Consider the following 26,647-nt stretch of genomic DNA (forward strand, 5'->3'; position numbering starts at 1 on the left):
GCTCTTCCGGTGGCGTCGCCGGAAGCGGAAGTTCCCCGCACCGCCCGCTTCCGGCCGAGGCAGGGGAGGTGGCGGCTTGCTGACGGTGAGGCGTGAGTGGGGACTGAGTGGCTGGTGGTCGCCTCGGCCGGACCCTGGCGACGCGCCTCCGTCCGCAGCCCGTTCGGCCTCGGCCCGGGAGCGCGGAGGAGGAGGCCTAGGTGGGGCCGGAGCCGCTGGGTCGGCGGCCGCAGGGCCAGACCGGCCGGGCCGCTGTGCGGGGCGGGGCCGGGGCGGGTGTCCGCAGGTGAAGGTCCCAGGTGTCGGCGCCGCCGCGCTCGGGAAGGGCCGTTCGACTCGCACGACGTGTGACATTACATCCGCGGCTGTGGCTTCAGATGCCCGTGCTGCCTTGTGGGCCGAACCCCGCTGTGCGGTCCCGGGGTGGCAGGCGTGTGCGGTGCCGCGGTGCGCGTCCCCGCTGAGGGCCTCGGCGTGGCGGGCGTGTACGGTACTCTGTGTAGGTGTCGCCACTGGGGCTCGGGAAGTGGTAGGCACGGTCCCGTGGTTCCGTGTCCGCCCTGCTGTGACCCGAGGTGGTGGAGGTGTGTAGTACAAACGTGTGTGTGTCCTCCGTGAGGAGTCCTGGGGGCCACACTGACTTGGCCAAGGGTGGTGTCCAGACTCCAGAATTGAGGATTGGGTGGAAGTTTACGGAGCAAATTCACTTTCCACACAGCAGCTCACATACATACACTGACTGCAATCTCCCACAACACAACCACTCCCCTCCCACTTCCTCCCCATAGTTACCTCTTCCCTGCGTCCTTCCCTCCATGCACTCCTGCCCCCTGAGCTGTCTCCCTGTGCATAAGCAGCCCTTCTATTCTCCCATGATTGATCTCTCCAGGGAGGGTATCTACCTAATGTAAATGTTCAGCTCATATGCCTGTCTTTTGTTTGGCTGGAAGCCGTAGGAGTGGGTTCCCCCAATAGCTTCTTATTGATCCACTGACCATTTGGAGACGGGGAAGTTTGGTGTCTAACATTTCTCCCTTCCTGGAAAGCCCATCCCTCCCCTCACCTATAAACACAGGAAATCTCTAGGATGACAGGAGTGGGGGTTTTGCCTGCTGTGTGACCATGGAGGAGACGGACCGGGAAGCTGTGGCGACAGCGGTCCAGAGGGTCGCTGGGATGCTGCAGCGCCCTGACCAGCTGGACAAAGTGGAGCAGTATCGCCGAAGAGAGGCCCGCAAAAAGGCCTCCGTGGAGGCCAGATTGAAGGTATGGAGGCCGAGAGAGCAAGTTGCCCCTGTGCCGTTCCTGAGCAGACAGCAGAAGTCTAGAATTTCCGATTCCTTTACCAGCTAATTGGTTTTTGTGTGCTTGCTGTCGTCATGATCGCCATTGAATTGGACTTTGTAATGGCATGGAAAGGTGAAACTGAAATTTTATTTAGCCAGTTCTTTCCAACAGTACATCACTAGTCTTAATGTTTGGAAAGATGAGCTTGGGAACGTGGGAAACACCAAAGCAGCCCCACTGTGGCGCGTGCCTGGACCTGCCTGTGCGCAGCCCTAGGGTGACGGCAGCTTTCTTACTCATTGGCTGCTTTTCTGCAGAGTGTCACTCCAGCACAGTGTGGGGCATCCCAGCAGACGCTGCAGGGGCTGCCTGGTGCCCGTGCTCTGCAGGGCCCTGGTTGGGAAGGAGGGAGAGAGAGAGCGGGAGTCCTTGGTAGTGTGTGAGACAGACAAGGACGAAAGTCCTCCTCCTCGGGTGTTACAGGGTTTGGACTGGCTTTCGATGAAAGTATGAAGAGCTGAGCTTTTACCAAACTATGCACGTTCAGCGTAGCTGCGAAGTGTCAACACCATATACTGCTGTAGTTGACAGCAGAGTGGCCTTTGAGAATATTAATTCTCACACTGATATGACATTGACTTCAAAAATGTGTGTTAGAATCCAAGAACCAGCAGACTTCCTGAAGTAGGGTAAGAATCATTGAACTGTATCAACAGATCACCCAGCGACCCCACTGGACTGCCTCGAGACAGCAATCCATGAGTTATTTGAAAGAATGAACAATTGTGATTTTAGCTTGTTTTTGTGATTCGGGTGAAAGTTTACGGAACAAATTTATTTTCCATACAACAGTTCATACGTGTTTTGTTTCATGACATTGACTGCAATTCCCCACAGTGTAACAGTTCTCTCCCCACTTCCTCCCTGTAGTTATCTCTTCTCTGTGTCCTTCTTTCTTATGCATTCTTGCCCCCTGAGCTTTCTCCTTTTGCAAATTCTGCCCTTCTGTTCTCCCACGATTGATTGTTATAAGGAGTGTATCTACCTGATGTATATGTTCACTCTGTATGTTTATCTGTTGTCTGGCTGGAAGCCACAGGAGTGAGTTCAATTCCAGACCTGAAGGGTAAATAGGGGCCATAGTCTCGGGGGTCTCATTAGCGCTATCAGACCAGTACACCTGGTCTTTTTATGATTTTGAGTTTCATTCCACATTTTTCTTCCACTCTATCCGGGATCTCCTGTACTGATCCCTTTCTGAGTGGTTGACAGTGGTAGCCAGGTACCATCCAGTTCTTCTGGTCTCACAGTCATACATTAGCCTGTATTTTTATCTATTTTAGAAGCTTGTGGGATTAACTAACCATCATCAGTAGTGATTTAGAAGCTTACTCCTGGGCAGGGGGCTTCTAGCTAACTTTGACTGTGGTGCTGGTCCCTCTCTCCTGGCAGGTAACTCCGTAGGTGACACAGTGGCCAGAGAGCAGCTCTGAATCCCTCCTACAACCTCCGTTCCCAGCAGGGTGGGCTGTTCTTGAGCAGTCAGCTCTTAGCTGAAAAGGAGGAGATTCTCCCGTAAAAAGCTGATCAGGAAGTTCTGACAGTTCTCTGCTGAGAGGCCAGGGATGCCATCCAGTGTGTATGGGGTCCTACAGCACCATCAGGATGAAGGGGCTAGAGGGGACCATCCCGAGGGGTTTGAACAGAGCTCTGCACACACAGTCGTGCCACCTTGAGAAAGGAGTGAAACCAAGAAGAAGAAGAAACAAAAGTTATGTCCTTTCTGGTCTTTGGTTTTGACTGTTTGCGCTGCTCGTGTGGCTCTTCTCTGAGTGGACCTACGCGGGGGGGGTTTCCCAGCGGAAAGTGTGTCACCGCCGCTCTCACCATGTGTCTCCCCAGGCCGCGATCCAGTCACAGCTGGATGGTGTGCGCACGGGCCTCGGCCAGCTGCACAGTGCGCTCACCGACGTGAAGGCCATCCAGCAGTCGCTGGCGGCCGTCAGCCAGGACTGGAGGCAGAGCATCAACACCATCGAGAGCCTTCGCGATGTGAAGGACGCCGTGGTGCGGCACAGCCAGCTCGCCGCCGCCGTGGAGAACCTCAAGAACATCTTCTCAGGTGCCAGCGCACCGTGGGCCTCCCATCTGGGCCTGCTGTCCCTCGACCCCTCCCTGCACGTGCAGGGTTCTCAGAGGAGAGCGGGCTCGCCCCGCCACATAGCCAGCTACCTCGCTGGCTGTTAGTGCAGTCAGTTGGGCAGCAAGGCCGAGAGAAGCCTCAGCTCAGCGTTCAGAGGCCAGAGCAGAACCAAGTCAAGGCTGCATGGGCAGGTTCCCTGGGCGCATTCTTGCTGCAGTCACAGTCTTGCTGCTGGGTAGGAGCAGCTGGCAGACCATGGTGCCCATAGATAACTGAGGAAGCAGCCCCACCCATTTCTGTGGCCCACACCCTGTGGCAGGGGCAGTGACTGCAGGGGGTTGCCAGGTGCAGATGTCCCCCATCATGGTGGGAGCTGCACCTACCTGGTGGCTGGGTGGGGACACTGTTGGAGCCATCGCTCACGGGGTGCATCACATGCAGAGAGTGTGGTCTCTCGTCCCTGGGCAAGGCTGTCCCCTAGATCTCTGGAGGCCGTCGCTTTCATCCTTGGCAGGTTTCCCACACCATGCTTATAACAGGGCTCCTCGTCTGGCTCCCATACAGGAAGCCCTGAGTGGGCTGCCTCCCCTGCATGGCTCCCTCAGACGCCCCTGCGTCTCGTCTGCTCTGCACTCTTGCTCCCACTGGCCACCCTGTCTCTGGTGGTGCTGGGACTCCAGCTTCCTCTCCTCCTCCTCCACGCTGGGCGGGTCTCACCACCACCTCTGTACTGGCGGGGTTACACGGCCTCCCTCGAAGCTCCTGTCAGCATGGAAGCCACAGTCTTCCTGCCCCCCTGTGGCCCCCAGCTGTGCTCTGGGACTCATGTCCCGTGCAGCCATGTGCTTAGTGAGCATTCACCCCAAGCACTGGCCCACAGGTGGGCCGGGTCCTTGCCTCACTTCGCCTGCAGGACCCCCAGATGCACCCCGGGCTGTGGATACCCAAAAGAGTCCTGCTAGGCTGGCTGCTTCCTGGGTACTTGCGTCTTTTCCTCTGTGACACCCACAGAGCTAGTCAGCTTCATTCCGTCTTAAACTTGTCTGTTGGCTCGTAGCCTCTCCAGTGTTGTAAAGCCAGAGAACAGGGGGGCCTTGCTGAGAGCAGCTAAGGCTGACCCCCTCCTCCGTCACCAGACGGGCCTGTGTCATGTTGCTGCTTCCTGCTGGGGTGGGTTTTTCCTGGCACTCTGGTGGGCTCAGCTCCCTCCAGACACGTGTAACTCCCTGTAGTTCTGTAGCATGCGTGCTCCTGGTTGGATGTGACATGCGTCCTTGTCCCCCCAGTGCCGGAGATCGTCAGGGAGACGGAGGACCTGACTGAGCAGGGGCAGCTGCTGCAGGCACACCGGAAGCTGATGGACCTGGAGTGCTCGCGGGACGGCCTGATGTACGAGCAGTACCGCATGGACAGCCGGAACACGCACGACATGACGCTCATCCAGGGTTACTTCGGCAGCATGCAGCGGCTCTCGGACGAGCTGGCCAAGCAGCTGTGGATGGTGCTGCAGCGGTCCCTGGTCACTGTCCGCCGCGACCCCACTCTGCTGGTCTCCGTCGTCCGCATCATCGAACGGGAGGAGAAAATTGACCGGCGCATGCTTGACCGCAGCAAGCAGACCGGCTTCATCCCCCCGGGGAGGCCCAAAAGGTGGAAGGAGAAGATGTTCACCATCCTGGACAGGACTGTGACCACAAGGATCGAGGGCACGCAGGCCGACACCAGGGAGTCGGACAAGATGTGGCTGGTCCGTCACCTGGAGATCATCCGCAAGTATGTTCTGGACGACCTCATCGTTGCCAAAAACCTGATGGTGCAGTGTTTCCCTCCCCACTATGACATCTTCCGAAACCTCCTGAGCATGTACCACCAGGCCCTGAGCACGCGGATGCAGGACCTGGCGTCGGAAGACCTGGAGGCAAATGAGATAGTGAGCCTCTTGACCTGGGTGCTGAACACCTACACAAGGTAGGGCCTGCTGTGTTTCACAGTCTCTGACGTCTGTGTGTGGAGACAGCTCTGAGTCTGTGTAGATCCTGTTCCTGGTGCTTGATTTGGGGCAGGGCTGAGCACTAGGGGTGGTTGTCTGGCCTGTGAGCATGTTCCTGTGACCTGTTCGTGGGAACTGTCCATGATCGTAGTGGGGTCTGAGTATAGCCAAGGTCTCCTGGAGTCTGTTGATGCCCGTCTGTGTGGAGTTTATCTGTCCATCTGTGGGAATTGCCCACTGTCACAGCAGGGTCTGGGCACGGCCAAGGACTCACGGGGTCAGACCCAGGGCCCAGTTTGCATGTATATAGTCCATCCATCTGTGGGAACTGCCTGTGGTCACAGTGGGGTCCAGGCGTGGCTGAGATCTCATGGGGTCAGACCCAGTGCCTAATGTGCGTGCATGTGGCCCATCTATCCATCTGTGGGCACTGCCCACATTTACAACAGGGTCAGTGTGTGGCTGAGGTCTCATGGAATCAGATCTGAGCCCATTGTGTGTGTATGTCATCCATCTGTGGGAACTGCCGAAGGTCACAGCGGGGTTTGGGCTCAGCCAAGGTCTCCTGGGGTTGGTTGACACCCCATGTGTGTGTAGCTTATCCATCCATCTCTGGGAGCTACCCACTGTCACAGCAGGGTCTGGGCACGGCCAGGGACTCATGGGGTCAGACTCAGTGCCCAGTATCGTGTATGTAGTCCGTCCATCCATCTGTGGAAACTGCCTGCAGTCACCCTGGGGTCTGGGAGTAGCTGAGGTCTCGTAGGGTGAGACCTGGCAGCCAGTGTGTGTGTGCGCCGTCCATCTGTCTGGGAACTGCCTGAGGTCCCAGTGGGTTCTGGGCACAGCTGAGGTCTTGGGGGTCAGATCCCACACCCAGTGTGCGTGTATGTCATCTGTCTGTGGGAACTGCATGCATTCACACTGGGGTCTGGGTATGGCTGAGGGCTCACGGGGTCGTCTGTCTGTGGGAACTGCCTGTGGTCACAGCAGGGTGTGGGTGCCGCTGAGGGCTCGTGGGGTCAGACCTGGTGTGTGTGCATGTAGTATGTCTGTCTGTGGGAACTGCCCGTGTCATGGTGGGGTCTGGACGTGGCTGAGGTCTCATGGCGTTAGATCCCGCCCCCAGCGTGCGTTCAGCACCATGGTGAGCGGTGTGGTGCAGGCCTGGTCCCTCTCAGTCGCTAGTTGTAGTAGGCTGTTGAGGTTAGCTCTGCCTTCCTTGCTGACCCGCAGTGACCTGTAGGGAGGTGCATCAGGACCCCCTTTATGGGTGCAGAGCCCAAGGCTCTGCCTGGGCCCCAGGGTTGGGAGAGGCCGCCAGCTCTGCTGCCCGCGCCCTGGAGCACTGTGCCACGGGGATGCCAAGTTGCAGAAGGTGCCCTGGTTCGTTCTGTGTATAGCGTGGGGCTGTGTCGGTCATGCAGGGGAACAGGGTCCACGATGTCACTGCTGGTTCGAGGTTTGAAGGATGAAGTGGCGGTGTGTTCTGGGCCTCCTTAGGAATGGCCAACAGAGGTGAAGGGTTTGGACTTCAAGTGGTTTGTGGGTGAATAACGGCATAAGGTGCTGTGCCGGCTCCTTTGTTGATTGCGTTACGATTGAAAGCGTGAGCTGTTCTTCTTGTTCTAGGAGTGGGGACGTTCCTTTGTGTGTGTTTTCTGCTTTTTGGTTTTTTCAAAATTTTTTATTTGTAATCTTTGCTTAATGTAGAGAATTTGGAAATTTTGATATGGGAAAATAAAGAGAAGAAGACTGTTGCACACTGATGGTGACTGTCGTGAGGGCAGACACCTTCCCTGTGTGCCCTGTGCTGGCCTGGATCTCAGGGCCCCAGCTGCTGTGGTCCTCCAGCCGGCTGTAGGCCATCACTGCCCGCCCACTCCACAGATGGAGACGTTGAGACACCGGGAGAGCAAGTCCACAGGGTGCTGTGGGGCTGGGGCCGGGGGGCCAGCCGGGCCAGCCCACTGTGCTCCCGCTCCCCACCCCCTGCCCACCGTGGGCGATAGGCTGCTGTGGGGTGGGGGTGCTCCTGTCCTCCCCATGAGCAATAGGCCAGCACTGAGTGGGTGATAGGCTTGGTGTGGAATGGGAGTGAAAGTGGGCCCAGCAAGGCTAGCCCACCCTACTCCCAGCCCTATGAGTGTTAGGCTGGTTCAAGACAGGGGTACTTCCACCCCCCTGTGGGCCATAGGCCAGGACATGATGAGGGCACCCCCACCATGAGTGATAGGCAGTGTGGGGCAGGGGTGAGAGCAGCCAGCCGCTCTGTGTGACCTGCCACGGGCATCTGTTTGGATCTGGATTTGTGTCTCTCTCGTGCATGGGAAGCTCTTTGCTGCGCTGTGTGGCCACGCGCCTCCCCTGTGCTGGCTTTTTGTGGGAGTGCTGCCCTGCCTGCCCTGCCTGGTGACCTGCAGATGCCCTGAGACGGAGCCACCTGCCTGTTGTTGAGGCTCCTGGGGAAGGTCCTCCTCGCCCCGTGGGGATGGCAGGACTTGCATGGTGTCCAGGGTCACTGGGCGTTGGCCTGGTGAAAGCAGCAGCCATTCCGTAAGGGTTTTTGTCTGTCCTTCGTAACTTGCCCGCCTCCTTTCTGGTTTTTGATGCAGTGCAGAGATGATGGGAAACTCAGAGCTGGCCCCAGAAGTGGACACTGACGCCCTGGGGCCCTTGCTGTCCCCGCACGTCATCTCCGAGCTGCTTGGCACGTACATGTCGACGCTCACGGTGAGTCTAGGCTGCTCATGCTGGCACACAGCTGGGAACTTGGGCCAGGTGTGCTGTGAGAAGGCTCCTTAGTGCTGGCTCCTGAGAGTGGGGGGGCGGCGTGTGCTTGGGTGCCCTGGCTGTTTCCAGGACTTGTGACCAGTTAGGTGAGGGGCAGCCCCTTGCTAGCCTGGCCTGAGAGTCTAGGGTGTATGTCAGCCTGTAGACGCAGAGACCCTGTAGGCTGGAAGAGACGTGTGGTGAGGAGCTGCGTTCCCCCACCCCCACCCCGCCCTCTGGGACCAAGGAGCAAGCCTGTTCTCCCCAGCAGGTGGCCAGGCCTGGGCGGCCCTGGATGGAGCCTGGCCAGGCTCTCACCTCTAGTTGTCTGGGTGATCCCACGGCCACCAGGCTCCCCGTGAAACAACAGGCAGGGCCTGCTCTATAGGGAAGGGTGTACCTGAGCCCCGAGACCGCAGAGTAAAATGCCAAGGCTGCCCCGGCACACAGGGACAGAACGTGTTTGTGCTGCCGTCGGGCCGTGGGGGACTGGCTGGCTGAGGCGGCCCATCATCAAGCAAGTGGCCTGGCCAGATGCTGCCCCGCTGTGCCCCCACCCCAGCGTGCGCCCATGACCTTGTGGTTGATCCCCCTCTTTATCTTCAGACTTGGGGTTCTCATCAAGCAGATTGGCTTTAGCGTCTGCAGTGGTGGGTGGGGCCCCGCTGCCCATCGAGGAAGTGTTGAGAGATGCGCCCATCCCTCTCTGGGGGACTCAAGGTTGGGTCCACCCCGTGCACCTTGCTCCACCGGGGGAAGCCATCTTTGCTAAAGACACCCGCTCTGTTCTTTTCTCTCTTGATGCTGTATTTGCCCCCGTAGTCAAACATCATTGCCTGGCTGCGGAAAGCACTGGAGACGGACCGGAAGGACTGGGTCAAGGAGACCGAGCCTGAGGCCGACCAGGACGGCTACTACCAGACCACGCTTCCCGCCATCGTCTTCCAGGTGCGGTGTCGGACTCCCGCCTCAGGTCCTCGGCTCATGGTGGGGCGTGCAGGGTTTACCAGCTGACACCTCGGGCTTCATTCTCGGAGGACAGTAAAGATCCGAGAACCTGGTGTCGTTTGAGCCCCCCATCTCTATCTGGAGATGAAGATGCTGAGGCTCTCGCTTGCCATTTTGTCCAAGGCCACTTAAGACCACTTTTCCCAGTCTTTCAGGGTTTCAGCTAGAACCTAGTTCTGTCATTTTGCCTATGACTTTCCAATCAAAGTTGCCTGGCTGGGTAACGCCTAATGTGGTAGATGGCTAAGGTCGTCTTCGGCCAGCCGCAGGGGGTCTGATCTGGGGAGCTCTAGGAGGTCCTTCAGCACTTGGTGGCGCTCAGATGGAGTAGCGTTTAGTGCACTTGGCTGCTAACCAAAACATTGGCAGTTTGAATCCACCAGCTGCTCCATGGGCGAAAGATGAGGCAATAAGCTTCCATAAAGGTTGACAGCCTTGGAAACCCCAAGGGGCAGTTCTCCTCTGTCCTCTGGGGGCTCTGTGAGTCAGACTCAACTTGATGGCAGTGGATTTGGTTGGGGCTTTGCTTCTGTGAAGACTGACAGCCTGGGAAACCCTGAGGGGCAGTTCTACTCTGTCCTCTAGGGGCGCTGTGGGTCAGAATGGACTCCACAGCAGTGGATTTGGGTTTTTTCTGCGCTTGGAATTAATTTCCTGACTGTTAGTCCTGGTGCTGGGTGAGACCGTCATTCACTCTTCATGGTTAATTGACTTCTGAACACCCTGCCTCCCTTGTGTCCAGTTTCCTTGTTCTCTCTCTTTCTGGTTCATCGCATTTTTTAAATGATTAAAGGTAGGAACTGCCTTGTGTTAGGACGCGTCCTTCAGACTCTCACCTGAATGAGCGTTTGGGCTGCAGCCCGGCAGGTGAGCTCTGCGTGACACTGTGAAGACTGACAGGGTGGGCCTCGACCTGGCTTTTGGTTGGGAAGTCTGCTTTCTCCTGTGAGGTTCTGCCTCTGGTGACCGGAGCCAAACCATGCCCTCCCCGTCTCCTCTGTCAGGGTCGGGCCCTGGCTCAGCCTGCCATTCTCGTTCACAAGAAGGGGGTCCACATTACAAGGGACTTGACCACCAGTGAACTTGAGCTACTTTCAGGAACAGGCTGGGAGGGCAGGATGCCTGAGTTGGAGCCTGGCCTCTGGCCCCAGCAGGTGACTCTGTCAGCAGGCTTCTCTGGGCCTCCACACACCTTCCTGCTGGCCTCAGGGCACTGTGCTCCACCAGGTGTGAAAGTACGACCTAGCCCCTTCGCAAAGACCTCCAGTGTGTGTCGGTAGTAAATGAGTCACTTGGTTCTAACCTGGTGGGAAAGTGGTTTGGTTTGGTTTGTGGCTAACTTTGTTATTTTTCAGGTGTTTTTCTTGTTCTCTGCCCTTGGACTCTCCTGCCTGCTACTTCATAGATGGGGTTTTATATTCTGGGGGGCCTGCACTCAGTGCACCTTGGGAGTTTATATCAGAACTCATAAGTTCTCCAATTTTCAGATGTTTGAACAGAACCTCCAAGTGGCTGCTCAGATAAGTGAAGATTTGAAAATAAAGGTACTGGTTTTGTGTCTTCAGCAGATGAGCTCTTTCTTAAACAGGTGGGTGTTTTTGCCAATGTATGATTTTAGAAATTCTGTTTTTCAAAAACAAAAACAAAAAGTTGTTGCTGCTAGTGTGCCTATTTTAACCTAACCCTGGGGCTCCTGTTCCACGCGTTCTTTAGTTCATCAGAAACCTCACCGCCTGGACGTATGGTTTCCTAGTGCCATTTTAACAGAAATACCACAAATGGGATGTTTGACAAACAGTTTATTCTCACAGTTTTGGAGGCTAGAACAAACAGGAGTTTTTTCTCATAGTTTTGGAGGCTTGATGTCCAAGTTCAAATGTGCCAGGCTCTAGGGGCTGGGTGAAAGCTCTTCACCTTGGGCTTCAGCTCTTCCTCCTGCTCCTGGCCCACTGAAGCTGGAGGCTTTTTTTCACTCAGACAGCTGCTGGCTGCTGAGGCTGACAAGCCCAAGGCTGATAAGTAAAAAGGCATAGTCCCAATGTTACCAAACTACATGGTGGGCCACTAATTCAAGTCTAGATAGATAAAGTCCCAAGATTAGCAGGGCACGGCAGGCTGTTGAACACCGACTTGGCTCCATGCATTATACCACACCGTCCCTTTGAGGCCCTGGCTTTGAGCTGCCTGGGGGTCACGGGCAGTGGGATTGGTCTGTGGGGGCTTCTCCTCTGGACAAAGACCTTTTTTGTGCTCAGCACTCCCTTGGGTGGGTCTACCCTTTTGAACCAAATGTTATGAATTAGTTTGCTTTTTGGGGACCTTAGTAATCAAGCTGGTGACCCCTTCTCAAGAGTCTGTTCCAGAGAAGGCCGTGTGTCCATCATTGGTGCTTAATCAGGAAGTGGATTCTAGCGGTGTGGATAAGTGTGACCGGTGGCGTCCACGTGGCGTCCTCAGTGCTGCCCCTTGCTCACCGTCTGAGGGGCTTGTTTCCCAGATACAAGGAGGAGGCGCAGCTGTACAAGGAGGAGCACTTGCGGGACCGGCAGCACCCCCACTGCTATGTGCAGTACATGGTGGCCATCGTCAACAACTGCCAGACCTTCAAGTGAGTGGCTGCGGCGGGGAGCAGGGGGTGGGGGACAGAAGGAGGGGCTCTGAGAGTCCCGACGTCTCTCAATTCATCGCCGCTCTTTCATTCCAGAGAATCCATAGTCAGCTTAAAAAAGAAGTATTTGAAAAGTGACACGGAAGAGGGCATGTCCATGTGCCAGCCCAGCATGGACGCAGTCTTGGACACCATTGCTAAGGAAGGCTGCAGCAGCCTGCTGGAGGAGGTCTTCCTAGACCTGGAGGTGGGCTGCCTGTGCCGGAGGAGGGAGTCTGGCTGGGAGGAGGGCCGCCTGGGTGGAAGGAAGAGGCCTGGGCCACGCTCTCAGTTTCTGGGCTCAGCAGTTCCCAGGTCTTACCTGTACCCCTGGGATGCGCACAGCTAACTGTGAGTCTGTGGACCGTCTGGTTAGCCGTGCCACATGCTCGCAGAGATAACGGCTGTCTGCTTAGCTACGTGTGTTCTGTCAGTGCCGTTCTGACGTGGTACACTGTGCGTGACGCAGGCCCGGGTTTGGGGCACCTCGTGCAGGACTGGATAGGTCCCGGCAGCAGTGACAGCATCTGAGTGCTCAGCGGATTGCAGAACGGAAGACACGTGTGGAGAGAGAGTGGTCACTAATGGGCACAATCCTGATACCAAAACCCCATTGAGAGCCCAGGCACGAGTGTGCACACCCGAACAAAAGTCATTAAAAAACAAAGCTAGCATTAGGTCACAGGCATGACCCACTGTGAGTCAGAGCAAAAACGGTCTGCCGTGGAGTCGGTTCTGACGCACGGCAGTCCGGTGTGCCTGAGTAGAACTTGTCCGTGGGGTTTTCACACTGTGGCCTTTCAGATGCGGATTGTCGAGCCTTTGTCCTGAGGCCCCTCTGCGTGGCTTCAGACCTTCAACCTTGTGGTTAGTGGCCCCGTGCTTCACCATTGGAGCCAGGAGAGACTCCACTATAGACACATGCAGCTGTTTCAGAAAACGTGAGGACAGTTCACTATTGCCTAAAGGTCTCAGCAGGCTGCAGAACACAGTAAAACAAACCTGTGGTGAAACTCGGAGCCACTCCTGATAAATGTTCTTGATAGCCTGTGACTGAAGACCTCCTCACGTGATGCTTGTGTCCGGAACTGTAGCACACCTCGCAAAGGGGGCTCCCGCTAGAGACGGGAGCAAAGCAGAGGCCTGCTGTCACCACATGGGTCAACACACAGGCGACCTGGTGCCTTACCTTGCACAAGACTCACTGGAAATCGAGGCGAGGAAGAGAAAAGTGTGCGGCCATGTGGTGGTACATGTTTTGAATGTGTGCTGTCAAGTGGAGAAGCATTGGAATGAATAAAATGTGGAACAGAGATGAGATAAATGTAAAAACGTAAGAACCACTTTGTTTCCTGGGTGTCACCACTTGAACGTGTGGCAGGAAAGACCCCATTCACATCGGTATCAAAATTGCTGTCCACCCAGGAACAGACTGGAGTCTTTGGAGCCTGTGCATGTGAGGCGAGGTCTCGGGAGAAAGGGAGGACGCAGAGCTGAGAATTCACAGGCTCTACTGTTTTGGGAGCTCTGGTAGCATAGTGGCTAAGATACTTGCCTGCTAACCAGACGGCTGGCAGTTCAAACCCACCAGCCACTCCTCGGAAGGAAGGTTGGGCAATCCTACTTCCGTAGTGATACCGCCTCAGAAACCCAAGGAGGGGTCGCTATGAGTTGGGTTTGACTCGACGGCACATAACAACAACAACAACAACTGTTCTGCCCAGGTCGTTCAGGCACTGGGTCTGATTCTGCTCCTTTGCCCAGAAGTCTTTGGTGGAGTCAGCAGGTGCCATCGAGTCGGTTCCAACTCAGCAGCCCCATGTACAACAGAACGTGGCCCAGCCTGGTCCTGGGCGAGCCTCGTGATCTTCGTGTACTTGAGCCCATTGCTGGCAGCCACTGTCAGTCTGTGTCCTTGAGGGTCTTCCCCTTGTTTGTTGACCCTCCACTTTATCAAGCATGGTAACCTTCTCCAGGGAATGGTCTCTTCTGACAACAAGACCAAAGTATAGGAGATGCTGCCTCCTCATCCTTGCTTCTTAAGGAGCATTCTGCCTTTACTTCTTCCAGGACAGATCTGTTCATGCTTCTGGCAGGCCGGGGCACTTTCAGTATTCTTTGCCAACACCGTAAGTCAAAGGCATCAGTTCTTTGGTCTTCCTTATTCACTGTCCAGCTCTCACATGCATAAGAAGCGATTGAAAACACCAGGGCTTGGGTCAGGTGCACCTTAGTCTTCGCAGTGACATCTTTGCTCCTTAGCACTTGTAAGAGTTCTTTGGCAGCAGATTTGCCCAGTGCAGTATATCTGAGTTCTTGACCACTGGGTGTTGATTGTGAATCCAAGTACAATGAAATCCCCGACAACTTCAGTCATTTGTTCATTTATCGTGATACTGCTTATTGGTCCAGTTGTGAGGATTTTTCTTTTCTTTATGTTGAGACGTAACTCATACTGAAGACTGTAGTCTTTGATCTTTATCAGTAAGTGCTTCAAGTCTTCTTCACTTTCAGTAAGCAAAGTTGTGTTGTCTGCATATCGTAGGTTGTTAGTCTTCCTCCAATCCTGATGCCACGTTCTTCATATAGTCCAGCTTCTCAGATTATTTGCTCAGCATACAGATTGAGTAAGTATGGTGAAAGGATGCAACCCTGGTGCACACCTTTCCTGATTTTAAACCATGCAGTGTCCCCTTGTTCTGCTCAAATGACTTTTCTTAGTATATGTCTAGGTTCCTCATGAGCACAATTAAGTGTTCTGGAATTCCCATTCTTCATGATCCACACAGTCAGATGTCTTCGCATAGTCAGTAAGACACAGGTAAGTATCTTTCTGGTATTCTCTTACTATAGCCAAGATCTGTCTGACATCAGCAATGATATCCCTTGTACCATGTCCTCTTCTGAATCAGGCTTGAATTTTTGGTGGTTTCCTGTTGATGTATGGTTGTAACTGTTTTTAAATTATCTTCAGCAAAACTTTACTTGTGTGTGATGTTAATGTTGTTTGATAATTTCTACATCAGATCACCTTCCTTTGGAATGGACACAAATAAGGCTCTCTTCTGACCAGATAACTTTCTTCTGGCATAGATGAGTAAGAACTTCTAGTGTGGCATCCGTTTGTTGGAACATCTCAAGAGTATTCCATCAATTACTACAGCCTTGTTTTTCGCCAATTCCTTCAGTGCAGCTTGGACATCTTCCTTACCTCCTGAAATGTCTGAACAGCAACCAGGTTTTTTTTTGAACAGTGACTCTGTGTATTGCTTCCCTCTTTTTTTTATTTTTTTTAATGCTTTCTGTGTCATTCAGTCTTTTGACCACAGAATCCTTCAGTATTGCAGCTCAAGGCTTGAATTATGTCTTCGGTTGTTTTAGCTTGAGAAATGCCAAGCGTGTTCTTTCAGTTTTGGTTTGTAACTCCAGGCATTTTCAAATTTCATTAGAATACTGTACTTTGTCTTTTTGAAGCACCCTTTGAAATCTTCTACTCAGCACTTTTACCTCATCATCTCTTTCTTTCACATAACTACTCTCTGTTCAAAAGCAAGTTTCAGAGTCTCTTCTGACATCCATGTTGGTCTTTTCTTCCTTTCCTGTCGTTCTAATGACCTCTTGCTCTTTACATGTATGATCTTGATGTCATCCCCTAACTCATCTGGTCTTCAGTCATTAGTGTTCAGTGCTTCAGATTATTCTTCACATGGTCTCTACATTCAGGTAGCATGTATTCAAGATCGTCCTTTGGCTCTCGTGCCTTAGGTTTCACCTTGTGAGAAACTCATGGTCTATTCCGCAGGCAGCTTCTGGCCTTGTTCTGACTGATGATCTTGAACTTCTCCATTGTCTCTTTCCACAGATGTAGTCAGTCTGATTCCTGTGTATTTAATCTGGCGAGGTTTATGTGTATAGTTGCTGTTTATGTTGTTGACAAAAGGTATTTGCAACAAATAAGTCGTTGGTCTTGCCAAATTCTGTCCTGCGATCTCTGGCGTAGTTTCTGTCACCAAGGCTGGATTTTCCAACTGCTGATTCTACTTACTTGTTTCTGACTTCTGTATTCCAGTCACTAGTAATTATCAATACTTCTTGATTGCATGTTTGGTCCGTTTCAGACTGCAAAGTTGGTAGAAATCTGTAATTCCTTTATTTTTGGCTTTAGTGGTTGGTGTGTAAATTTGAATAATAGTCGTATTAACTGGGATTCCTATTACAGACTGCATTGTACTTCAGGATGTTGTTGTTGTTGTTGTTGTTTTGTGCCGTCGAGTCAAACCCGACTCATAGCGACCCCTCCTTGGGTTTCTGAGGCAGTATCACTACGGAAGTAGGATTGCCCAACCTTCCTTCCGAGGAGTGGCTGGTGGGTTTAGACCGCCAGCCGTCTGGTTAGCAGGCAAGTGTCTTAGCCACTATGCTACCAGAGCTCCCAGTACTTCAGGATAGATCTTTAAATGTTCTTTTTGACAATGAGTATGACGCCATTCCTCCTGAATGTGTCAGTCCCCATAGTAGACCCTATGGTTTTCTGATTCAAAATGATTAATAGTAGGCCATTTCAGCTCGCCAGTCGATGTTTATGCATTTTTAACAACTTCCAGTTTTCCTACTTTCATACTTTGTATGTTCTACAGTCTGATTATTAATGGATGTTTGCAGCTGTTTCGTCTTATTTTGAGTTATGCCCCATCAGCAGATGAAGGTCCCGAGAGCGTTACTCCACCCGCATCGTTAAGGTTGAGTGTCCTTTGAAGAGGTGGCTTTTCCGTACTCGTATTTTGTGAGTGCCTTCCAGCCTGAGGGCTCATCTTGCAGCACTGTGTTGGATGACCTTTCACTGGTGTTCCTGAAGCTCTCCGGTAATACATCACAGTGTCCCCTGCTCCTCAGAAGGCTTTTGGGACCCGTTATTCCAGAAGGAGATCGGCAGGTCCTCCGACCGAGTCGGTCGTAGTCTGGAAGCTCTGCTGAAACCTGCCCACCATGGGTGACCCTGCAGGTGGTTTAAATACTAGTGGCATAGCCTCCAGCATCGTAGCAACTTGCATTGTGACAGTGCGACAGACTGACATCTTTGGGGGGAAAGCCTCACAGTTTTGTGAAGGTCATCTGAAGACAAAATACATAAAAAAGGGTGAGAATTTTTTTTTTTTAATTTTTAATTCTGATTTAGGTGAAAGCTAACAAAATTCAATTTCCATACAGCAATTCATACACATTTTGTTTCATGACATTGACTGCAATCCTCAAAGTGTAACAGCTCTCTTCCCATTTCCTCCCTGTAGTTGCCTTTTTCTTGTGTCCTTCCCTCCCATCCATTCCTGCCCCCTGAGCTGTCTCCGTATGCAAACACTGCCCTTTGGTTCTCCCATGATTGATCGCTCTGAAGAATGTATCTACTTGGTGTAAATGTTCACCTCACAGGCCTGTTTGGCTGGAAGCCATGGGGGTGATTCCAGGCCTGAAGGTACCTAGGGGCCATGGTTTTGGGGGTTTCACCAGTTTCTGTCAGACCTGTTTTTTTTTTTATGATTTTGAGTTTTGTTCCACATTGTTCTTTCACTCTATCCAGAATCTCCAGTACTGATCCCTCTCTGAGTGGTTGGGCACCATCTAGTTCTGGTCTCATGGTCATAGAGGCTGAGGATCACATGGTCTACTGGTCCCTTGGACTAATTGTTTCCACACCTCTTTGGTTTTCTTCATTCTTCTTTGCTCTGGATTGGGAGAGACCCATTGTTGCATTTAGATGGCTGCTTGCAAGCTTTTAAGACCCCAGTCACTACTCACCAAAGTAGGATGTAGAACAATGTTTTTGTGTAGTGTGTTTTGCCAGTTGAGCTGGATGTCCCCTGCAACAATGGTGCCAGACCCACAGGTCCAACAGCTTGTTCCGTCAGGGTGGTTGATTGTGGCTAGAAAGTTATCATAATTTTGCTCCCTATAAATTCTAGTTATGTGGATATTCTTACAGCACATATAAATACATATGTAGAAATACTATCTGCCAGTCATAGAAAAACCAGACCAAAACCAAACTCAGTGCCATCAAGTTTGTTCCGACTCATTGCGACCCCCGTTGGGTTTCCAAGGCAGTAAATCTTTATGGAAGTAGGTTGCTCTGTCTTCCTTGTGCAGAGTGGTTTATGGGTTTGAGCCACCAACCTTCTGGTTAACAGAAGGTCCCTTAGGCACTGGGCAACCAGAGCTTCTTAATCTTAGAAAAAGGGGTGAGATACTTTTGAGGAAGGATAATCAAGGCTGTACATTCAGGGAGGGTACAAGATGCTTGTTCTACTGTGTATGAAAACGTCATGTAATCTGTGGTGGGTGAGATGCCCTGTGGTACTGGGTCCACAGGACTGAGCAGAGGTCAGAAGCAGACTCTCTTACCTGGTGAGATTTTGCAGACTATGAAGATGGTGCATTCAAGTTAGTGGTTAGGGTTGTGGCAAATGGGGCCCAGTGGTTAGCTCACCATCTGGGGAGAAGGGAAGTTCTAGGCTGAGTTCCTGTTGTGCACAAAAGTAAACCTGAGACAGTAGGAAGCTTTCAATGCAAAGAGTGACACAACAAAACGCTCGGAGGAAACAGAACGATCTTTCGTAGTCTTGGTATCATGTGATGGCAAGGGGTTCCAGCTCATAGTGACCCTGTGGGAGCGCAGAACTACGCCCTACAGTTTCTGAGGCTGCACTTTCAGAGGAGCAGATCACAAGGTCTCTTCTGTGAAGCCGCTGACCTTCTGGTTCACAGCCTGGCGTTTGGCCATTGTGCCCCCAGTGCCCCTCGATCTCAGTAGTGTTGTTAGGTGCTGTCAAGTTGGTTTTGACGCAGCGACCCCGTGGTCAACAGAATGAAACAGTGCCCGGTCCTACGCCATCCTCACAGTCCTTGCTATCCTTGAGCCCATCACCACAGCCACTGTGTCCATCCATCTCATTGGGGGGCTTCCCTTTTTTCACTGACCCTCTGCCTAGCATGATCCTTCTCCAGGGACTGGTCCCTTCCAACAACATGACCAAAGTATGAAAGACAAAGTCTGGCCAAAGGAGCATGATACTTCCTCTGAGGCAGATTAGTCTGTTCTTCTGACAGTCTGTGATACGTTCAGTATTCTTCGCCAGCACCACAGTTCAGAGGCATCAGCTCGTCTGTGGTCTTCCTTGTTCATTGTCCAGCTCTCATAGGCACGTGAGGTGATTGAAGAGACCATGGCTTGAGTCAGGCGCCCCTTGGTCTTCACGGTGCCATCTTTGCTCTTCACTTTGAAGGAGTCGTTGCAGCAGATTCCACCAGGTGGTGCATCATTCGGAAAGGCTTTTTTTCTCTTAGGGTGGCACTAACCAGAAACTGTCCAAGGAAAGACTGACAGAAAACGTTGTTGTTGTTGTGTGTAGGTTTAGCCACCTATCTTTAATAAAATTGAAGGACACTGTCCAAATCGGGAGGAAACCTTGCCAATGTCTGATAGGTAGTGGATTGGTGTTCCCTGGCCCTTGCAGAGCAGGCAGTGAGAAGTCAGGGCCGCGATGGGGTAGAAGGAAGTGAGGGCTCCCGCGGACACAGTGCCCCTCAACAGGTCTTACCCACACACGGCCCCTCTCCCTACAGGAGCACCAGGCCCACCAAAGTGTAGGCCTTCTACAAAGTGACTCGCCTACATCCGCAGAAGCACTGGGTCGCAGGGTGAGGGCAGGCTGGGGAAACTTCCAGACGGGGGAACTACCCAGGTCCCGGCTGAGCCCTGCTGGGGAGGGGCCCCTGGGAGGAGGCTCCTGGACGGCTGCTGGCGTGTGAACTGGCCTGAGCTGTGGCAGTGCTGCCTCGTGGCCTGATTGGTCTTTGCTCTGTGGCCCTTGGTCTTGGTGGTCAAGAAGCAGAACAGCAGCAGTGTCTCTAACATGTTGTTGTTGTTTGCCGTCGAGTCAGAGCTGACTCACAGCGACCCCTCCTTGGGTTTCCGAGGCAGTATCGCTACGGAAGTAGACTGCCCAACCTTCCTTCCGAGGAGTGGCTGCTGGGTTTGAACCATCAGCCTTCTGGTTAGCAGTCAGGTGCCTTAGGCACTATGCTACCAGAGCTCTAACAAGTTTCAGGAGCACTGAAATGTACAGAAGACAACAAGGTAGAAAAATAGACCAGAACAAGGGAGGCCAGCGTGCTCTGCATGAAACAGCCCCCAGTGTCGGCACCTCACCGAGATGCTGGTGAGGACGCCAGGCCACCGTGTCGAGTGTGCCACAGAGACCAGCTCGGCCTCCACCCAGTGCTGTCGAGAGCGTGAGAAACGGCCTGCTTTCCGGTGTCTGTGGTGGCCCCAGGATTGGAACGGTTTTGGGGGGCAGTTTGGAAATAGGTGCCCATCACTTTCAGTCTGATACGCTTCCTTTTGACTGAGCAATTTCACCTCAGAAATAGACCTCTCTGCAGCCCTATCTGTGACTTTATTTATAATCACAAACCTGGAAACCTGTTGAAAGTCCACCAGTAGAGATGGACTAAGTTAGAGCATGTCCGTAGATTGAACACATGTAGCTAGTAAGATACGTACACGGACACTCACGTGCCTGACAGTGGGTAACGAAGCAAGTGACAACACCATGGGCAGTGTGTGTCTCTGGTTCAGAAGAGCTTGGGGGAGGCCCGTCTGAGCTCCTGGAGCGTCCCACACGTGTGCTGCTGTTACAGAGTCCCACGTGCGGTGTGTCTCCGGAACGTCCCACACGTGTGCTGCTGTTACAGAGTCCCACGTGCAGTGTGTCTCCGGAACGTCCCACACGTGTGCTGCTGTTACAGAGTCCCACGTGCAGTGTGTCTCCGGTCTCGATTCTTTCATGTTCTCGTGACATGTTTACCTGGTTGCACTTCACTGTTTGAACTCACCAGCTGATAAGGACAGACGGGGAACTTAGGGCTTGTCGGTTTTCTTAGAGAGTTTTTTGCTCTCATTCTGCAGCCACATCTCAATGAGCTGATGACCAAGAAGTGGCTGTCGGGGTCGAACGCCGTGGACATCATCTGTGTCACCGTGGAAGACTATTTCAACGACTTTGCCAAGATTAAAAAGCCATATAAAAAGGTGAGTTCGCAGGGTCACACCCACGTGAGGTCAGCCGTCCCGCTGCAGCCCTTCGGGTTTGGGCAGTGTTCAGTTAAATCCCTGATTTGGGGAGTAAGGTTTGCCAGTTTGCTCTCCCAGGGAGCGAAGACATGTGGGAAGTAAAAAGCCATGTGTGTGTCGGGGGTCTTGTGAGTGAGGATGGCGGGTGGGGTAGTCTGTAACTTCACCTCCTAAGTCCCGTGGCAGCTGACCAAGGTCACTAAGAGGTGCAGACCCCCGGACGGCGGACGGTCAGGACCCTTTATGGCCTGTGGGAGGGTGAGGGCCTCAGAGCAGGTGAGGGGACTGGGGGTGGGGGGTGGGGCCACAGTGCAGGGGAGGGGTGAGACGAATGGGATGGTTCAGGTGAGGGGAGTAGACGTGAGGGGTGAGGTCACAGAGACAGCTGTTGGATGACAACTGCGTTTCTCCATGAGAGACCGGCCTTTGCCAGGCCCAGGCTCTGTGGTCTGCAGCCAGCCCAGGTCTAGGTACCACTGGGAAGCACTCTCCGGCAGCCTGAACTGGCCAGAGTGCCATCCACCGTGGTCACGGGCTGGGTACAGTCTGCCTCACGGTCAGGGCCCAGGCATTGTTTGGTTTCTTGGTGTGGGGTCCCCTTGAGTTCATCCAAGGCCACATCACACCTGTAAAGGGCCTGTGGCCCCCAGTTGGTTTTCCTCCCTTGCTAGTGTTTGGTTTACAGGTAGTGAATAAACAAGGCAATGACTGTTCAAGATGCAGTTTTTGTCAAGAAAACGGATGGTCAGCTTGGGTCCTGTGTGTGACCTGCTTTTCTTTTCTGACATGTGGCAGCGGAAGGCAGGGGCAGCTTTGTGTGAACCAGCGGTGGCCATGCGAGGCCTCGGGACCAGCTTTGTCAGCCAGGCACCAGCCCTGCTCCCACTGATGAGGGGGTTCTCGCTTGTGTGCAGCCTGTGCAGGATTTCGGGACACTCCTCTCCTGCCCGTGTCGAGGTGGCCACCTGTTCTGCTTACCTGGTGCCTCTCTGACAGGACTATACCAAAAATGGGACGGCCTTAACAAACAGGAGTTTATTCTCTTACAGTGTAGGAGGGTAGAAGTCCGAGTTCACAGTGCTAGGCTCTAGGGGCTGGGTGAGAGAGAACCCCTCGACCTTGGGCTTCAGCTCTGCCTCCTGCTCCCGGCCCACTGGAGCTAGAGGCGTTTCTTCACTCAGACAGCTGCTGGCTGCTGAGGTTGCCAAGCCCAAGGTCGACAAATAAAATGGCACAGTCCCGACGTTACCAAACCACACGGCAGGCCATTAATTCAAGTCCATTGAAAGTCCCAAGGTCGGCAGAGCGTAGCAGGGTGCTGAACAAGAACTCAGCACATGCAGGGTTCAGGTGTGCCAAAAGCTAGAGGCTATTTTCAAAGCTACTGTTTATAGACAGGAAGCAGACCACATCCCTAAGGCAGCTACTCAGCTGCTTGTGGTAGATCCCACCATGGAGTTGATGACTAGTCTCATCGCAGGGAGTAACTACCACCAGCTGCCCAGCCATTCAACCAGGCCCAGCCAAGGTGACATACAACCTTGACTGCCACACCACGTCTTTCCTCATTAATCGTTTCGCAGTGAGACACGTGTCATGGTGGTCTGTCGTTACGTCGTCAGAAGATGCGTCTGGATGGTCTGTCATGTCATTGGGAGATGTGCGTCTGGGTGGTCCGTTGTCATGTCATCAGGAGACGCGCGTCTGGATGGTCTGTCACGTCATTGGGAGACGTGCGTCTGGGTGGTCCGTTGTCACATTGCTGGGAGACAATGCGTCTGGGTGGTCTGTCGTTAAATTGTCCTTTTATCCCGAGCATGCATTCAGCTCGTCGGCTGCTGTGGAGTTGGCCCGACCCACAGCAACCCCTACACCACAGACAAGGCGCCGCGTGGGCTGCGTCTGACCTTTGTGACCTGTGTGGTTTCCGCTGGCCGTTCTCCACAGTGGATCCCAGGTCTTGTTTGTCCGTCTGTCTGAGTTCGGAAGCTCTGCGGGAACCTGCGAGCAGCACAGCGACGCACAGGCCTCTGCCGACGGGTGGTGGCTGCGTGGACCGCGCTGCCAGGGACTCGAGCCTGGGTCTTGGTGGTGGGAACTTGGCCTGAGCCAGCGCTGCCCCGGGTGCCCGCCCGTCGTCGCCGCCTGTGGCTGGTTTGGGCTCTGCGAGGCCTGCGAGGCTGGTGCGTCCTTCAGTGTTTCCCATGTATGCGCACGGCCGCAGGTGCCTGTAGACTCCTTCACTGGGTCCCTTGCTGCCTTGGGACCTGATGGAGTTAGGGTGGGAGGACCCAGTTCTCTGCCATCTGAGTCTGTACAGGGCTGCTCTGATCCATGCGTTGACTCCCCGTAGGGTCAGCTGGGTGCAGCCCATTTGTGTGGGAGGACCTTTTCTTGTTGACTCCGTTTATTGAAGCGTTACGGGACTCCCCAAGCTCCCTCTTTCCTTTCGAGTTGCTTTTGGTTTAAAAGGCATTTTCCTGGGCCTTTGTGGGGTTAACTCTTCACCCATGGGTTGTGTCTGTGGTTGGCTCCTGTCATTTCCCACACACTGGCTGTGTCAGTTGTTGGCTCCTGTCACCCTCACTGTTGTTGATGTACCCCCTCTCTTCCCTCTATCAGTTTCTCAGAGGTATGTGTCGCACTGGTCCCTCCAAGAGTCCTCTCAGGGGTCATTAGTCTCCTCTGTTACGTATCTAAGGAGGTCTGGTGGCATAGTGCCTAAGGCATTTGACTGCTAACCAGAAGGCTGGCGGAGAGATTTACTGCCTCAGATACCCAAAGGGTGTTGCTGTGAATTAGAGTTGACTTGATGGCAGTGGGTTTTTTATTTTTTTGGTTATATGTTTGGTGTCTTTTTTATTTTTTCCTTGATTTTTTTAATAAGAAAAAAAAAGTACTTTAATCCTAAAAGTGGAATACAGTGACCTAGTACAAAGTGAACACCTAGTAACTAAAACCCCAGCAAGGAAGTATCACTGGCCGGCACCCCAGAAGCGTGCCCAGGAGTGTCTGCTGGGCCCACACCCCGGGAACGTCCCCAGGAGTGTCATGTGGCCAGCACTCAGCACCGCAGGGGTTGCTGTCCCTCCCGACACGGTTTCTTCCTCCCCAGGACAAAGTTGCGACCCTGCGTGGCTGGCATGCCCTTGCCCTCCTTGTCCTGTGCACCTGTGTCTGTGTCCTCCCAGCGCAGCCCCGATTGCCTCCTGTTGTACTGTCTGCAAATGGGATAACTGCACCGCCTGCCCCGCCCTTCCCGGTGCAGCGTGTTCGCTGCCGTGTGGTGCCCCAGTGGGCTGTGGCTGGGGTTCTGCTGCGACCCTGCTTGTGCACATGCAGGTCTGCGGTCTCTGGCCTCTGGGCATCACGGTGGCCCCACAGGGGGCCGAGTGCTGCTGTCTCCGGATGACCCAGCTCCCCTCTGAGGCCTGCCCAGTTCACAGCCCACCTGCCCGAGCCCCGTGCCGGCATTGCACCGCCAGGGCCACTGGGGACCCAAGCAAGTGTTCTCTGCATTTCCCCTCGTTCCTGGAGGGGGGTTGGCCAGCTGTTTGGCTTCCTGTCTTTCCATCTTGCACTAGGCCATTCTGTTTCCCGTGTTTGGACGTGTGTGTCTGTGCTTGTCCGCTCTGGACAGTTCCACCTCACGCACCTGTTGAGTTGTGATGTTGCACCCAGCAATGCGTTGTTATGGTTAGGGCTTTTTTGTGTCTCAGGAAATCTCTCCTTACCCAGGGTCCTGAAGGTGCGTTACAAGGTGCCCCTGTGACCTAGCCTGAAATGCAGTTCTCTGCCATGATCAGCCTCACTCTCTTCCTCAGTGTGCCCCTGTCTGGTGGCTTTCTGTCGCTTCCCTGCAGTCTGGGTCTGGATCGCTCACGGCTTGTCCCATCAGCGTCCATTCTGGCCTCAGGTCGTGAAAGCCTTCTCCAACCACCCAGACTGACCACTTCCCTCCGGCTCCCAGTGGAGGGGTCAGGCCACTGTTGGCGGCGTTTCTAATAGCGCTGGCCGGTATCTGAGGTCACTGTGCCGTTTTACGTTTAAATACATGCTCCATGAGAGGCGGGCCTTGTCATTCACTCAGCAATTCCATCTTTCTTTCTAAAAATTCCAGTGTTTTGTTTTTCAGATTTCCCGATTGACTGCAAGTCTCTTGTCACAGGCACTTTTTTGTGGTTCTGACTTTGACCTCCTTGAATGTGACACCATCCTGAAGTCCTCTGTCCGGGCTGGGCTGACCCGTGTCTTGGCCAGCACCCAATCCTGGTGGCTCCTCTCTTGTACATGTGTCCTCTCTGAGTCTCATTTGGGTGATGTGAACCTCGAGGACTCTGGGGCTGAAAATTTGAGTGCGTTCCTGAGAAGGCATTCACACTGTTCCCCCGGAGCCTGGCACTGGCAGGTCCTGGGTGCATCTTAGCCTCCTGGTCTGGCCTCCTGCCTTCTGCATTGGTTAGAGCTGTCCACGCAGCCTTGCCGTGGGCCGTGGGGGACGGCCAGGCTGATGTCACGGCCCCTGGGCTCTGGGCAGGGCCGCGCCCACTGATGTTTAATGCCCTGCAGCGCGTGGCCGCCGAGGCGCACCGGCGGGTGGTGGTGGAGTACCTGCGGGCCATCATGCAGAAGCGGATCTCCTTCCGGAGCGCCGAGGAGCGCAAGGAGGGCGCTGAGCGCATGCTCAGGGAGGCCGAGCAGCTCCGCTTCCTGTTCCGGAAGCTGGCGGCGGTGAGTGCGGGGGGCGGGGGGTGTGTGTGTGTGTGTGTGCTGTGCGGCCCGTGTGCCAGTGTCCGGCCTGGGACCCCCGCCCCACTGCAGCCCCAGTGGGGCTGTGCCGACCACGGGCCTGCCGTTCCAGGGCTTTGGGGAGGACGTGGACAGCCACTGCGACACCATTGTGGCCATCGCAGAGGTCATTAAGCTCACAGACCCCTCCCTGCTCTACCTGGAGGTCTCCACGCTGGTCAGCAAGTACCCAGACATCAGGTAACTGGGCGCAGAGCACTGAGTGGGGGGTGGGGTACTTCAAGAGGCAGGGGCCCGCTCCCACCTCATTGCACCCCACACTCGGTGTGGGTCTCAGTCCACTTCACCCTTAACCCCCACTGGGGATGAGGTCTTATGGCATGTCACCTTTTTCCACGTTAAGGGTGGGGTCTCGCTGCCCATCACCTGTGCCCACAGCCCTGGGGGTGTCAGGCGCCCCTGTGGTGCCCCGTCTGGGTGCCGGCCTCATGCTTTGCCCCCGCCCAGGGACGAGCACATCGGCGCGCTGCTGGCTGTGCGGGGCGACGCCACGCGGGACATGAAGCAGACCATCATCGAGACCTTGGAGCAGGGCCCGACGCAGGCGAGTCCCAGCTACGTGCCGCTCTTCAAGGAGCTAACGGTGCCCAGTCTGAACGTGAGCAAGCTCCTGAAGTAGCCGTGGCTCCTGGGGCAGGGACGCCCTCGGAAAGCAGCAGCAGCGGGGCCTTCGAGGCTCTGGCCAGGTGCGGGGACCTGCCTCTGCGGGTGCTGTGACTGTTGGAAAGGCTGTGTGGGGACACGGCTCTGGAGAACCGTGTGTTCTCACAGCTGGGGACTCCGGGCAGCCTGCCTGTCTCATGGTTGGTGCCGGTCACAGTGACGGAAGGGCGTGCGGGGACACTCGGTCAGCATGGTCTCTGC

The 26,647-nt window shown here is 54.1% G+C and overlaps 1 protein-coding gene across 1 annotated transcript; it reads left to right on the top strand.

Moving 5' to 3' along the window:
* Nucleotides 1-1,113: 1,113 nt before the first annotated feature.
* On the top strand, nt 1,114-26,402 carry EXOC3 (exocyst complex component 3). The gene is made up of 12 exons (XM_007955793.2): nt 1,114-1,266; nt 3,190-3,409; nt 4,717-5,398; nt 8,036-8,153; nt 9,015-9,140; nt 10,688-10,788; nt 11,698-11,808; nt 11,905-12,055; nt 20,810-20,932; nt 25,544-25,705; nt 25,836-25,963; nt 26,231-26,402. Exons 1-12 carry the CDS (start codon nt 1,123-1,125, stop codon nt 26,400-26,402), a joined length of 2,238 nt encoding a protein of 745 aa, XP_007953984.1. The 5' UTR covers nt 1,114-1,122.
* Nucleotides 26,403-26,647: the final 245 nt, after the last annotated feature.

The sequence above is a fragment of the Orycteropus afer genome, unplaced genomic scaffold (assembly GCF_000298275.1).
Source record: "Orycteropus afer afer isolate SDZICR_OR568_19922 unplaced genomic scaffold, OryAfe1.0 scaffold00541, whole genome shotgun sequence".
NCBI classification, from domain to species: domain Eukaryota; kingdom Metazoa; phylum Chordata; class Mammalia; order Tubulidentata; family Orycteropodidae; genus Orycteropus; species Orycteropus afer.

What these genes read in the sequence shown, in the direction of transcription:
- EXOC3 (XM_007955793.2), top strand. Translation starts at nt 1,123, where the DNA reads ATGGAGGAGACGGACCGGGAAGCTGTGGCGACAGCGGTCCAGAGGGTC. An exon ending in ATGAGCTCTTTCTTAAACAG is followed by an intron (nt 10,789 to 11,697) that starts GTGGGTGTTTTT and finishes CTTGTTTCCCAG; the next exon opens with ATACAAGGAGGAGGCGCAGC. An exon ending in TTAAAAAGCCATATAAAAAG is followed by an intron (nt 20,933 to 25,543) that starts GTGAGTTCGCAG and finishes AATGCCCTGCAG; the next exon opens with CGCGTGGCCGCCGAGGCGCA.